Below are 15,983 nucleotides of genomic sequence, written 5' to 3'. Positions count from 1 at the left end.
ACGATTTACTGATTCTGAGAGCAATGCTATCTTATAACTTACAACCCTCTGTCGCCCTTCCTGCTCCCCAATCTTCACATGTCTGCAGATCCATTATACCCCCTTACTGTGGCACAAACAGGCTCATTGGCGGGGCTATAATAATAATAAAATGTTTTTTCATTCATTAGATATTACATTTAGAAAAAATATATGGTTATTGGTTATTCAATCAAGCACATGGGTTTACATGTTGGAAGTTCAACATGTGAGATTTAAGTTTTTCTACCTGAAGCATTTGTTTTGACACAACACTTGATAACGTTCTCAGCAAGAAAATTTACTTTTACATGCAATAAACACATTTTTGTGATGAAAAAAAAAACATACCACAGCACCCGCACCAACTATTCCTACCTGGCAAGTGTGGAGTGGGAGGGCCATGGACTTGGCAGAAGTGGCCTAACAGGAAAAGGCCCTTGACCAAATGTATGACCTTCTTGACCAGGGTTGGCCCTAACATGCAAATACTGCAGGGGCAACTCTGAAAATCTTTAAGTTCAGTGACTCTTCCAAATGCTCTTGTCAGGACTGGAAGGTTCAAAGTTGAAAAAATCAACTGGATCATCCAGAGCAGCAGGCTTTCCCAGTCTACATCCAAGAGGATGTTTCTGCAGCAGGTACAGATACATCTGGCAACTTTTGATCATTTGGATCAAAATCTAGTGAAATACTTTTGTACTCTCTTGAGAACTATGCCACTGATAGCAGTCATGGATGAGTCTTTCTTAAAGCAGACAATTGCAAAGAAGAGATCGATTGACTTCATGAGTTTTTGCTGGAGGCATGCTGAGGTCAGCTAAAATCAGTTAATATTTATCTCACCTTCACAAATCAACAATTGCTTTTGAAAGAGTGATTTCTTAATGGATAAAACAAAAGCTTTTGAAACAGTTGTTCACAGCCTCATTAAATAGGGACATTACATTTTACTTTTAAATTCATGATTTTCATGTCTTAAAAGTGCCCTTTGATTTCAAAATTTGCAATACAGGACTTTTGGGAAGACCTCAAAATCGCGTTTTTTGGGTGATAATAACCTTTTTTTTTTTTTCAATATGCAATATCTAATAAATCCCTCATCAAAAAAAATCTTGTTTTACATTTTTCTAATCCTCAGACACTGAACTTTAGTTAGGCACTTATCTTTTCTTCTGCACTTTTTTATTACCCTAACAGCACTTCGCAAGACTTGTGACCGGTGACTCAAATATTTGGCCAAATCATGAAACAAAAATGGTGTTGTTTGAGCGTCTGCCACCAGGGGTCCTCCTCACTCAACCGTTTTCACACTCATAACCGACTGTTCTCAGACTGGATTATAGATGAGAGGTACTGTCCTCCAGCGATGGGATTGAGACAGAAACAGTCGTTTGAAACTGATTAAATTAAATGATGCCACAGACAGTGAAAGACCGCAGATAAGATCAAGATAACAGGGCCCATTATAAGCAGAGCCAGTGCTGGCCATTCTGGGGCCCTAAGCAAAAAAATGTATATTTTTGTCTTACCACTGAGAATAAGCCTAGTTCTTAAGACTGTGCACATTCCAAGTGCACAGTGCATGAGAACCATGTGTTCAACTCCCATTTGAGACGAATACAACAGCTTTTTCTCTCTTCTATTCACCGAACTATACTGGCCTGATACTCCACAATAAAGGTTTTCATAATCACCGACGTCTTACCAGCGTTTATAATAATCAAAGGTGCGAAAGATGTTTGTTTGGATACTGTATTTTTATATTTGGCTTCCTCAAAACATACTGCTTTCAATCAGAAAAACTTCAAATTAAATGTCAGTAATGCTACAAAATATGGTCTTAGCGATCCCATCTTGCGACCCCCACTTTAATCCCTGAGCCAGATACAGCTCTTAAAACCACAGTAGTTTAAATCTGTGGTTCTCAACTGGAATGTTCCAAACCGTGACCCAAATAAGAATTCAGTGATATCATGTCAAATACGATATTTCCGTTAAAGCTGAAATTATGAACGAAGTAACTATATTTTACAGATTCCAATGTTTCTACTCTTTTATAGAAGATTTTATTTTGTTATGTTTTCTGGGAAAGACTCACGGCCCACTGAAAATGGTTCTGCAGCCCACGAAGGGGCCCCCCGACTCCCGGCCCACCAGTCGAGAAGCACCGGTTTAACTGTTCCTGGGAAGAGCCCTCCAGATCCCCCAATATTTCCTTCAATACACGTTTATAGATTTTACATTCAAATTGTGCCTTTAATTCTTGTTTCATATCGCTAAGCATCATGGGATTTGCACCAATAGTAAACAAATGGAGAATTTAAACCTCTTAACCCGAACCTTAACCAAACACATGTTCTCCAGTTCAGCATATACGTTTGTTAAGTGTGACATCACACACTATAAAAGCTTCTTCTGGGTCCAAACTGTTGACAGTATATTTAGAACTGTTGAGTTCTAGAGACAAACACAGCAAAAAACACAACTTTGTCTCAATCTCCTGCTGAAAGAACAGATTAAAGATTTGTTTTACTCCTAATTAGAATAATACCGTTCACCATTTCTCCATTTGTATATTTAAAATAAGCCTTCCTTGTGTATGGGAAAATAATTTGATCATTAAAGTCAGAAAAGCATCACTAAAGAAACTCCAGAGTGAAAGTGATATTTCTGGGATCAGATGTTTCGAAAGAGCCTGTAGTCGACTCTACAGCAGGTTCCAGATCAATCCCATTATAAAGAACAGGACTAAAGTTCTTTTTTTAAATTATTTTTATTGAATGTATAAAACTCTCTAGGTCTAAAGTTCAGTTGGACCCGGAAGAAGAGTGATGACATCATCACTCACAAACAAACATTTTACTCAAATCTAAAAGCTTCGACTGGTGAGTTTACAGCCTCATTTGAAAGCAAAGACCTACAAAACTTGCCACTTTGTTGTATTTTTGATGCTTTTTCACGTTTTTGAAAACTTTTTGTCGCTTTTTTTGTTGCGTTGTCATCGTTGTTTATGTCTAGTCTTTGTTTCAAGAAGCTTTTAAACTTGGGTAAAGCCGAACTGGAGAAAATGTGCTCGGTTCAGGTGGTGGTTAAGAGGTTAAAATGTAACATATTGGAGCTGTTGTTTAAACACAGGGACTCCACAGTGAGCTAGATGGATTTACCAGCAGTGACTCAGCAGCTAACGGAGCTGTTCCACGGCTTTTTCTTCACTTTTTATACTTTTTTTTTAAGCTCATGTTATGAGGCTAACATGGATGGCTAACAGCCACAAACATGGCGGATCTCCATGGTAACAGTGGATTTGCCCGAACTCTCTCGAAGTGTTTATGGATTTGTTCTTTTTTATTTAACGTAGCTTTTTGATGTTGAAGGTTGCAGACCTGTCCTATTTCTAAATAGATTTTGGGGGTTGTGGACCGAAATTATTTCTATTTTGTAATTTTGTAAAACGTCAAAAAGGAAAAGAAATACAGCTGCTGCTGGCGTGCTTAGCAACCACAGCTAATTGGCCGAGAGCTGCGTTAGTCCCGCCCATCATCATGAGGTTACAAAATCTGCCCAACCAAGTGCGAGTTCGCCGAGACTCCACCAATCCGCTGCTGCGGAGAGCGGTGCGGAGGCGGGCCCTCTGTCGGTCACACGGCGTGAGTGCAGAGAGGCATATGCAGAGAGTGCAGAGGAACCGGCGGCTCGGGTGCAAAACTTTAACCGTCTGCAAACAACACAGGCGCGTCCGCAAAAACTCCGCTCATCACACCGACGAGAGACTCACGGGGAGCGGGACCGACTCGGTGGATCACTCCGGGACCGACGCCAGGAAACACGGCCGTAACAACTGTCTGCCGGGGCCGTTTGTCTTCACTTCCAAGGCGAGCGATGCCGAGAGAGCTCCAGTTGTTAGCTTGGTATTGTCATTAGCCCGGACTTCTGTCTGCTAACCGAGCCTTTATGTTTTAACGAGCCGCTGGAAGAAGAAGAAGAGAAAAGGAAAGATGGCGTGTGAACCCAACCGAGCCCGTTTGCTATGTATGCTTACAATGACTTTCGGCTTCTTCATCGTGGAGGTGGTGGTGAGCCGCATGACCTCCTCTCTGTCGATGCTCTCGGACTCCTTCCACATGCTGTCCGACGTGATCGCGCTGGTGGTGGCTCTGGTGGCGGTGCGCTTCGCGGAGAAGACCCAGGCCACCAACAAGAACACGTTCGGCTGGATCCGCGCCGAGGTGATGGGGGCTCTGGTCAACGCCGTGTTCCTCACCGCGCTCTGCTTCACCATCGTCCTGGAGGCGATCGAGCGCTTCACGGAGCCCCACGAGATCGAGGGCCCCATCATGGTGGCCGGGGTGGGGGCCGCGGGGCTCCTGGTCAACCTGCTGGGCCTGTGCCTGTTCCACGGACACGCCGGTGGCGGGGGGCACGGGCATTCCCATGGGGGAGGAGGCGGGCACTCGCACGGAGGCAAAAGTCACCGGGCCAAGGCGCAGAAGGCCGGCTCTTGTGGTGAGGAGACCAATAACCTGGTGAACCACAGCAGCCCCGGGGACAGAAAGGACGGTAAGTCAACGGGATCTCAGCAATAATGCAATACTGCAATACTTCACTACCCCTTTAACATACACCAAATTACAACACTGTTTACTTTACTACGGGTGAGTTTAGATAGTTTGGTGGAATGTTATAAATCCACTGTTACCATGGAGAACCGCCATGTTTGTAGGTACGAGCAAACGTCCATAGACTAACATGAGCTATAAACAGTGGAAAGAGCCGATGAGTCACTGTGCAAATATTTTAATGTAAAGGATAACAATGTCCATTAGTTTATTATGCTGCAAATCCAGTGTTAGTTGCGAAGATTTGTTTATAAAAGTAATTAGTTATAGTTACCTATAGAGTTCGGGAATGTGACGTCATATCGCTAAGCATTATGGGATTAGCAGCAATTGTAAACTAATGGAGATTTTAGAAGTTAAAATACTGGAGTTATTGTTCACATTAAAACACTTGGACACCACAGTGTGTTAGATGTATTTACCAGCAGTAAATCAGCAGCTAACGGAGCTGTTCCACGGCTATTTCCTCCACTTTATAAACTGTTTTAGCTAATGTTAGTCAATGGAAATGTATGCTAACAGCTGCAAAGGTGGCCGATCTCCATGGTAACTGTAGACTTTCCCGAACTCTATTACCTCTCTGCAAAAGTAACTGCGTTGGTAACTGAGTTGCAGTATGTTAAAAGTAACTCGTTACTGAATAACGTAGTTACTGAGTTACAAAACAGCATTAAGAGAGAGTGCTGTTTGTCATGGTGGAGCAAACAAAAGCTTGTTCTAGTAGCCACAGAGTCACTAAAGGTTCAGAAGCAGCGTTTACTTTCAGTCTAGTACACAAACGGCTACAAGAACGACCTGCAGTCAAGCAGCTGATCTGACATCTTTAAGCAGCTGACATGGGAAAACGATGCATTAACTAAACAAAATGATATCAGAACATAGGCTACTGTCAGCACCGTGTAAACTGCAATACATGAAGTGTACAGTAAACAAACATCTCTGCACTGACTTATCCACATCGCCGCAGACTTCTGTAAACTCCACAAACACGAGAAGCAGCTCGTCTTGTCGCCATCTTTAAATCCACTCAAACGAGTATGAAATGAAATGTATCCATAAAGCTGTTTGTCCCAGCTTTAGTGAAGACGACAACTGTAATACACAGTTTTCGCCTGCAAAGCACCTCCTCTGATTGGCCCATTGTGCTGTCATTCACTCTGTCAGCCAATCAGCGTCACTCATGCTCTCTTTCACTTCCTAAAACAAAAGCTGCTCCTTGGAAAAAAACGGACGAGAGCAGGATCAGAGGGACGCAGCCTTAATTAATGATGAGCTCCATTACTTAGACATAAACAGGAAATCCCATAATGCTTTGTGATATAACATGAACTCTTGCTGCGTTCATGTGGTCGTCTGGCGTTCCAGAGGACCACATGAACGCTGGCTCAACTGGGGCAAACATCTGGGGAACTCGGGTCAAAACCAGCTGAATGTGGAAATCAGCTGATTTGTTAAGGTCTAATGCAGGGGTCTCCAGCAGGCAGTCTGTGGGCCAAATCCGGCCTTTAAGATGATTACATTTGGCCCCTGACCTATAGAGCACAAATTCCTGAGTATGTAAAAAAAAAAAAAGTAAGTCTCTACCCCATTCCTGTGTGGAGTTATGCATTTTTAAAGAAATGACCAGAATGCCCACTCCAGCCACTAGGGGGCAGATTAAAGAAAGAAAGGAAAGAATTCCACACGTGTCCAGCAGAGGGAACTGGCATAAGAAGAGATCAGGATATAAACAATACATTATAGCTCCTGGTAAATGGACAGGCTGCCCCAGGGCGGCTGTGGCTAGTGACTAATGGCTACAATCAAGACATATTTCACTGGAGCTTTTGTTTATGGATCCCTGCAATACACTCCTGATATATTTGGGCCTCCAGCAAAATTCACTTGGAGACCCCTGGTCTAATGAGCTCTCCAGTTCACATGAACCCAGAATCTATTGGTGACCTGACTCGGACTGACTCGTAACTTTGCTGGGAGTGTGGCATCCCTCGCTCGTCTCCATGGAGACGCTGTGCTTTGACTACAGGGTCAAACACGAGGTTTAAATTCTCTGGGTCCTCTCCAAACAAATGCTTTGTGTTGATGCCCAGCTGCATTGTTGGAGTCAAGTTGAGCATTAGGAGTGTTCCAGGGTGTTTGGTATCGCAGACATGTTTGCTCATGCATCACAGATGTACTGTATTTTTCTGACCGTGGCGTATATGTACTGTAATTTGGAATGTTTCGCAGTGTGGCTTTTCTTTTATTAGTCCATGTCACACTGCAGAACATGTGGGTTAGATGTCACCGTACAAGAACTTTTAAATCCCTATTTGCAAGGGATTAGAATGACCTATGGACCTCAGGTACAAGGTAAAAACGACGTGGTCCTTGGAGTTTCGGCCCGTGCACACCTGCCATGTCTGTCATTTGGAAGTTAAAAGGCCCTCTTGCTTTCACTCAAGGTCATTTGGCAAACTCCTTGGGGAATTCTAGCCCTGTGCAAGTCAACATGTTGGTGTTTTGAGTTATGACATAGAGTCTGCAAAGTGAGTGGAAAATGAATAATTACACATATAACATAAACAATTCTATGAAAAAGAAAACGAATTACAAATGTGACCGGGAAGCACGACCCTGTTGTCATGGCAACGTTAGACTAACCAAGCAAGATGGAAGGTCATAGAGGGAAAGTTTGGTCCAGTGTTGAAGGAGAAGGATCATCAGAGCGAACTGATTAAAAGAGAAAAGAAACGGCCGTGTAATGAGAAGAGGAAAATCCCAGAGACCTGGTGCGGATGTGGTTCGGCCAAAGAATCTGCTTTTTCAGTAAAGCAATGCTCACAGAAACAAACCTCGCCTAAAGTAGGCTGACTCGTGTTCATTCTTTTAATTCAGACGAGCTTTTAAATATTTGATTAATTTTGTGTGTTGAATTAGGCCTTGTGAATCGCAGTCTGGACTTTGAAAATGTTCAGGTTTACAGCCAGTTCTTTGGCAGTAACAGCTCCTGGTCCTGCAGTTTGAGATGAAAAATGGAAGATGTTAGTGTTAAATGATGGAAGAAAGTATCTGAGCTGTATATAAAAGGTCTTGGTTGAAGTTAGATTTCGACCAATATGGGTTTTTCTTAGGCCGATGCCGACCTTTTTGGATTTTAATTGGCCGATACCGATATACCCAGCCGATATTTTTTAACCAGTATTTTTTTTTCCAAATGTCTGGTCTATGATCCTGTGTATGAAGCTTCTAAACTGTGTAGACTGAGTCAGTGTTGAACTGTGACAGCAGGGGGCGCTGTATTAGGGGCATAGGGATGATTTATTAAAAACATTCCTGTTTAGTCAGTACTAGAGATACACCGATCCAGGTTTTCTGCTTCAGATACCAATACTGGGGGTTTGGGTATCTTTCGATATTAACCAATACTAAGAGACTTGTCTGAGTGAAAAAGTGAATTTATCAATTAATAAACTAATGTAAAAACATTAAACGAAGATCACGGGGCTTTTCTACATTAAATATTCTTGGCGAGATGACAGGCCTTAGGTTGCATTAATAGACATAACTCACATAGAGTGATCTGATCATAGCCAAATATCGGCCTCTAGTTGGAGTAGATTATCGTCCTGATGAATGGCTGTTTTCACTGACATGAGGAAGTGAAAGGAAGCTCGTGCCTAAGCCCTGCTGTTTCAGTTTTGTGGTACAGAGGCGTCAGACGCGCCGATGCCGCTGTGGAAAGCAAATGTTTTCACAACTTGGTAGATAAACCTACCCCTTCTCTCATCCTCTCTCTCTTCTCTCTCCGAGCAACGCAAACAACCCGTCTCATGACAAATGGCTCCCGATTCAGTTAACTCCGCCCCCTCTCTCCACACACAACTTTACCATAATATAAATAAACAATAAGTGAAGTTACTTCATGATGCAGTTATAAGGAGTTGACATCTGCAACACAGCTTCATAAATGGCTGACACACAAGCTAACACACGTTTTGATAAACTCACCGCTCTGGTCCATCGCTGTTTACATTATGGGACTCGCGTTGGTTATAAAAGTGAATCCACTTTGATTCTGGCGAAGGTTCACTAAACATCCATCAGAGACAGTCACAGAAAAACACTATTTTGGTGACAGTCGCCGAATCCCGGAGAGAAAAAACAACTTCGGACAAGTGGTCTCTTCTTAAGGAAGGTTGAATAAAGTCCTCGTAGCCAAACGCGCTTCTTTTTCTCCGTGACATTATCGTTAGGTAAGAATAAAGAACAGGTGTGTCCAGAGCAGGTAACGAGCTCCATCTTCAGCTGCATCGCAAACATGACTGATCTGTTCAGACGCTCAGGGGTGTTTGTTTTGGCCCCAGCGGACCTGGAAGCACCTCGGGCACATTTTTTTCCCTTTTTCTCTTTGTTTCTCTCTTACGACAGAAATAATGAAAAAGCTGTTTTACAAATTAAAATCAGGCTGTAAGACATTACATTACAGACGCCGAGCACTTCCGTTCTGCTGTGACGACACAACTGAGCAGGTCAGTCAGAGGGCGGAGCAGCTGCTCAGAGAGCAGGATTCAGGAGGATTACTGAGAACTGCGTGAATGAAACCGAAAACCACTCTGGGGGTGTTTTTGATAAGGAAATAGCATAACAACATGGCTAACAGCTCAGAAAAGGCAATTTGCATGATATAGGACCTTTAGAAAAGGAGACGGACCATCAACCGTGAGACAGAGGAGGTGGAGGATTAACCAATCAGACAAGGGCGTGGTCCTTCCCCAAGCATAGCTTGAGATCCATGCACCAATCACGTACATCTTTCATTGTCATACGTAACTTACATGTAGGGTATTTGCAATTTTATCACAATCTTGCATAACGTGATTTTCTACATCAGAGCCGTGCAATTTTGTCCATGTCACTGATGGCCGTGGTCCATAGAAGTGAGTGTAGTGGCAAGAGACGGTGATGTGTGCTCCACCATGAGCTGACTAAATCACAATCAAGAGCAAATAGAAAGTAATGATTTACTGTATGGACCACTCCCTGAGGGGGCTTTGTGTTAACAAGGCACAGGGTTTTGGATTTGGAGTTTTGTGAGCAGAGCCACCTCTTCCCCGTAGGCCGCTGCACTGTTATTTTAGATAAGTCCAACCACCGGTGTGTGATCGGCATATTTCACAATGGTGTTGGAGGCGTGTGTTGTGAGTGATTATTCCACAGCAACATGTTTTCTGCCACACACTTGTAATCATGTGTTTATTTGAATCCCGCGGGTGTCCTTGAACGGGTGATTTCAATTCAATTTCAATTCAACTTTATTACGGACTCGAAGTCCAAAAGGACAGAGTGACATCACAAACACAACACCAAAAATACAAAAAATTACACAGTCACTTTAAAAAGACAGCTATACCAGTGCCTCCACATTCTCGACTGATACGAATGGCACTACAGGTGACATCAACCATTGAACCAATTACTGTATTTACAGACTTATTCAAACGGTATAAAACAGTACATAAGCGTCCGCAGTGTGGCTTGCAGCATGTATATTCCAGCAGTGACAAACATCTCACTCGCACTGGTCCATCTCGGCCTCCTAAGAAGCACGCGCAGAGCGTCATTATAGATTACCTTCAGCCTTTGCAAAGTATCTTTTTTGTATTTCGACCAGAGGTGTGCTGTGTACAGAGGTGTACAGTATGATTTGAACCTTAAGTTGAGCCTCAAGTCTTGTTGACAGTTCATCCAGAAAAAGTTGAAGAGAATCGGGGATAGTATCCCCCTGTCTAACCCCATTGCTGACCTTAAATGGAGCAGACACACTGTTCCCCCACTTGACATGTGTCTTTTGCTGAGCATTCCAGTAGATCAAGATCCGCACAATAAATTTAGGAACACCTTTAGTTAACTAATAATTTCCTGTGATTAACTCTGTGGAAGGCCTTAGAGGCATCTAACAAACACATAAAAACAGAGTTTTTATTGGTTTATTTGGTAGGGACAGTGCAAGTTAATGAACAAGCCACACCGGATTGTAACAGCCTTAGGCTAATTTCCTTCCGTCGTCCTTCATGCGCAAAACACACTCTCATTCATCCTGGCCTATTCTACATGTTTTTAGTGGTAGGGGAAACCGAAGCACAAGCACTAACCGCTGTGCTACCGTTCCGCCAAAGAAATGATTGCTAAGTCTTATAATAAGCAATCATTTCTTTGAGAGCATATATACACATGTCTGTGCCCAGGTTAGCTTTAAAACCAAACTATCTGAAGACAAAACAAACTTTGATATTATATCCAGTAGAATAGTTTCAACAATTTTAGACACAATACTGGCCAACGCTATTGGTCTATAATTGTCTTCCCAGTTTTATCTTTTAAAACAGCAAAAAAGCTGTGAAGCAGATGGAGAGCAAAGGAGCTAACGGTCCACTTCGAGTCTTAAAACAGTGACGCAAGAGTCAAGTCTTTTGTCCCAAAGAATCGCCACTCCTCCAGGGATGCGCCTGCGTATAATTCCACCAGTAATGTCAACGGTGGACTCTCCTGCACCGTGAAAGTTATCATGTAACGCATTTAATCCTTCCAAGTCCTGCTTGGTCCGAAATGTCTCCTGTAAGCACAGGACATCGCACTGCTCCAACCGGTGGTCAACAACTAACCGACGAGCTCTATCCTCTGCGCTCTGGCCCAAGCGTAGACTGCGACAGTTGTATAACAGTACTTTCACACCCATAGCCCGTTTTAATCAGTCTCAGTGCCATGGGCCGACAGAGCCCCACTACAACATGTAACAATATCTCGACCCAGGATGAAAATGAAAGACAACTGATAGAAAAAATTGACATTTTTATGTAATTGTAATCATTGCTAAAGAAGATAACAGTAAATACACACAGCCCCAGAGACGCACGTTTATGTGATATAACCAGCACAGACGTAGCAGCTCTGTCTGTCGAGCTACAGGATTTACTAAAGATCTCTGTGATTTTTACAGTTTGTCATGTCAACAGAGTCTCAGTCTGAGTCAGTGTTTAAGCTCCTCAAGACGTTAGCATGCTACCGGTTAGCAACTGTCATCAATCAACTGTCAAAACACATGAACACTGTGGTAATACTCCAGTAACAGCTCAGCTCGGACCTCTGTCACATGTTGTATCCAAGGCTAGATGTTTGGAGTGTGGTTCAGGGCTTTCACTTGGAGAGGTCGGAGCTGAGCTGTTGAAGCTAAATGCTAACCGGTAGCATGCCAATGTCTTGAGCAGCTTAAACACAGACTCACTGGTTCCTTCACATAAACGTGCATCTCTGGGGCCGTGTTTTAACCGTTATCTTCTTGAGCAATGATTACGAGCAAATAAAAATGTCATTGTCAATCAGTCTTTCATTTCATCCTCTTGAGTAGAGGCGAGCTATTGTTACATGTTGTAGTGCTGCATAATTCTACTTCGGTATTCAAAATGCCTGCCATAACAACAAAAAGTCACATGACTGAAAAGCATGTATACAGTAGTTTCACTTCCTGGTTATTCAAACAAACTCACTCTAAGCTCCTCCCACCCGGCTCGTGTTCCCTTTAGAGTTAACAACTGTATTCAAAGATTCACTATTGACCGGGAAAAACTACTCTGGCTCCTAGTATCATGGTACGTACAGTATTGTTTAGATGGGAATGAACAGGTAAAAGTTCTAAAAAGTCGACTTTGCATAATTCCCCCCCCCATGATTGTTTATTTCGATTGGTCAGTGCTGTGATGTGTGCAGCACACAGAGCCTTCTTTCTTTTTCTCTCTAAGTGAATGTGCATATGCATCATCTCCAGCACTGACTCACACTGACACATCACTGTGACCCTCTCCCACACCTGCCCACTCCACACACTTGTCACTCTGTCTTTCTTCATCTGTCTGTCCTCCTCGCTCATCACAGCAGCTCCAGCTCCTGGCGAATGATGTGCCGTCAGTGTGTGCGGTACGACTGCGGCACACTTATGGGCATGTTTGATATAATGCGGCTGTTTACAGAAGAATCTGTACATATTTGCCATAAACTGTAAAAGCCATTGGAATTCTCGCTCACAAATCCAGTCCTAGTCGTACAGAGCCTGTTTCCCTCTAAAGCTCTTGAGTGAGAGTCTGTATCTCAGTGTAAAAGGTTCTTATGCTGCTGCCTCAGACAAAGCCAGACGCAGGTTAAACAACAGTCAGGCTGATCATGGTTTCTCTTACTCTTTGTTTGATGAAGGTTGGCTTCACAGAAAACATTAAAAAATTAGGAAATGAGCTTCAACAAAACTTGCCATGCACGACATCGCGCCACAGAAATACACATCATCATTATTGCCTTTTATTTCACAGTTGCTTTAATTGGAATAAATGCAACATGAAACGGATGCTCAGACGTCATCCTCAAAGGCTCTTCATTAAAGTGCTGTCTCTGCTCAGTCCAGTCTTGGTGAGGAGTTAAACCATTAAGTCTAATACTCCCATTTCCGGAATAAAAGACGTTGCATAATCTCCTTCCCAGACCCTCATCTTTCTAATCTATCAGGACTTTTTGATCAAAGTGATTGAACATTATGGAAAAAAACAGAATAAGGCTGAGCATAAAGTTAGTTTATTGTGGACCTCATGAATAGTTGCTTCCTTTGTGGCTCTTGACAGGATCAAGGTTGAAAATGTCGGCTTTTGGTCTCTGATTAGATAGCCACCCCTGCCCTACAGCTTGAAAATACACATACATGCAGTACTGTAGTATCAGCTGTTACTGATCAGATGTCATCACAACAAAGCAGTGTTACTGTCCTCTGTGTGACAGAGGAACTCCTAAGGCCTTTGAAACGTTTCAAAGAGTGTTTTTCGTCCTGTTGTGGTCCTGTTGTAGTACAAGTTAGACTAAAAGTGGCTTCTGGACTGCACCTAAAATGATCATATGTGCAAATAACATGTTCACGTGGTCGGGAACGTGACACGAGAGGGGAGCCTGGTATAAGACCTTTTAAACTAACGGTCTGTCCCGTCTGTTACAGAGCTGGCATGCAGGGACTCCGCGGAGGTCCAGGCCAACGGCAGCCCTCACTTCGAGGACCATGACGTCGTCGACTCCTCCTCACAGCTGAACATGCGCGGGGTGTTTCTGCACGTGCTGGGCGACGCGCTGGGCTCCGTCATCGTCGTGGTCACCGCCGTGATCTTCTACTTCGTGTGGACACCGTGCGGCGACGACAACAACTGCATCAACCCCTGCATCAACATTCACAGCACGGACCACCGGCACGTCAACCACACCATCGTGGAGCTGACCGAGGGCCAGGCGGCGCTGCGGATGGCCGGGCCCTGCTGGGTGCTCTACCTGGACCCCACGCTCTGCATCACCATGGTGGGTATCCTGCTCTACACCACCTACCCGCTGCTCAAGGAGTCTGCGCTCATCCTGCTGCAGACCGTCCCCAAGCAGATCAACATGGACCAGCTGAACGACCGCCTGCTGCAGCTGGACGGCGTGCTGGCCCTCCACGAGCTGCACATCTGGCAGCTGGCCGGCAGCCGTATCATCGCCACGGCCCACATCAAGTGCCACGACCCCACGTCCTACATGGATGTGGCCAAGCGCATCAAGGACTTCTTCCACAACGAGGGCATCCACGCCACCACCATCCAGCCCGAGTTCGTCACCTTCAACTCGGAGAACCGCGACTCCCAGTGCGAGCTCGCCTGCCGGACAGTGTGCGCGCCCAAGCAGTGCTGCGGCACCGGGGAGAAAGGGGACGGCAAGAAGGGCAGCGCCGGAGAGAGCAAGATGGAGGTGATCAGCGAGATGCAGGAGGTGCCCCTGCAGGCCCTAGCAGAGGAGCGGAGAGAGGCGGAGTCCACCATCTAACAGACAGTGTTTCCTCAGTGGGCTTTAGTCGGCTTCTTGTGAATGGTTCAGTATCACGTCTGTTCAAGGCCCCGGACATGCCTTTTCTTTTTCCATTTTCAAACCAATAACCACGGCAATTCTAAAACGTCCATAATCAAGACTAAAGAGAGGCTTGAATAGAACTCACTTTTGAAAATTACTTCTAAAACGAGGAATTTTTAAGTTCATTTTAGGCCAAGTTTGCAATGAATGTGTAAATCTCAGTCAGATGCAAGACCTCTGTGATGTCGCGATATGGATATCGCATCAATATCGCATCGATATCGCATCGATATCGCAGACGTTTGTGGGGGGAAAAGAAACCCGTTTGTGCTGCATTTTTAGCAAAGGTAAATCTGAAAATAGGTGCAACACGGTTTGGACCAAATAACAATTTAAGCTAAACCCTTTTTTTGTTTTGAAAATGGAAAAAAAATCAAGTACAAGGCCTTTTAAACTTTTCTTTGAGACTGCAAATATGTACAATTTTAAATGAAAACAAAGTATTTATGATCCCAATGTTCTCGCTTAAGTTTGATGGTTTCAAAAGTTGCAACGTATTTATGCAAAATAGGTTTGGGGTCATTTTCCTTCAAAGCCATTCCTGAGTGGTGTTGACCAGTCCTGACTATAACCAGTGGGTATGCAATTCGTCTGCTTGGTCGATAGTATGCACCATTTGTACTGCCTAATGGGATTCCTTTGAAAAGCACAGGGACCAAGCTTTATCCCTGAGGGCGGCTGAGCGGACTGTGCAGAGAGAGGCTTCAGGGTTTAGCAAGGGTCGCCATGACCACAGTGACACACTTCCAGTTTGGAGAAGAAACGGGTGCAACTATGAAACACTAACTAGAACTCAGAAAAGGGTTGAATAGGAGCCTCGAGAGGCGCAAGAACGATCCCGATCAAATCCAAATCGCACTTTGAACGATTGCAATGCAGAGGTTCCCAATCAGTGGTACCATTGGTCACTGGTACAACCATTAGCGTAAGATACTCTGAAAATCACACAATACTCAACATTTTTCATGGGTGGAACTAGTCTAAGACATCAAACTTTATTTATTTACACAATAGAGCCATTTCTCTCAAATATTATTCTCAAATCTATCTAAATCTGTGTTAGTGAGCACTTCTCCCTCCCCCGTCACTGTGTGGCAAATCAAGATGTTGATTACTCCACATGAATATTGCACAGGTGCCTTAGGTTGTCTACAATAAAAGGAGCGTTTATCATTTTGTGGCTTAAAAAGTCCTTTCCAACAAACTAAATAAGACTGTTGTGTGTTTGAATGGACTGAAGCAACACGGCCTTGAGGAAGTGATCAAACCAAGCAGAACTGCAGTCTTTACTTATTGCAATCCTTCAAATTGAAATTATTTTTCAATTTCTTCTAATCTTGCTACTACCAGGTCCAGGTAGAAGTGATTCCCAGTTTGAGCCTGATATCTACTAGCATTGTC

General features: G+C 43.8%; 1 protein-coding gene across 1 annotated transcript; it reads left to right on the top strand.

Moving 5' to 3' along the window:
- Positions 1-3,896: 3,896 nt before the first annotated feature.
- slc30a1a (solute carrier family 30 member 1a) lies at positions 3,897-14,643 on the top strand. The gene is made up of 2 exons (XM_079572367.1): positions 3,897-4,578; positions 13,648-14,643. Exons 1-2 carry the CDS (start codon positions 4,017-4,019, stop codon positions 14,496-14,498), a joined length of 1,413 nt encoding a protein of 470 aa, XP_079428493.1. The 5' UTR covers positions 3,897-4,016; the 3' UTR covers positions 14,499-14,643.
- Positions 14,644-15,983: the final 1,340 nt, after the last annotated feature.

The sequence above is a fragment of the Gobius niger genome (assembly GCF_951799975.1).
Source record: "Gobius niger genome assembly, chromosome: 15".
Classification (NCBI taxonomy): Eukaryota; Metazoa; Chordata; class Actinopteri; order Gobiiformes; family Gobiidae; genus Gobius; species Gobius niger.
The sequence above is the reverse complement of the archived record's forward strand: the minus strand, read 5'-3'. Positions and strand labels throughout refer to the sequence as shown.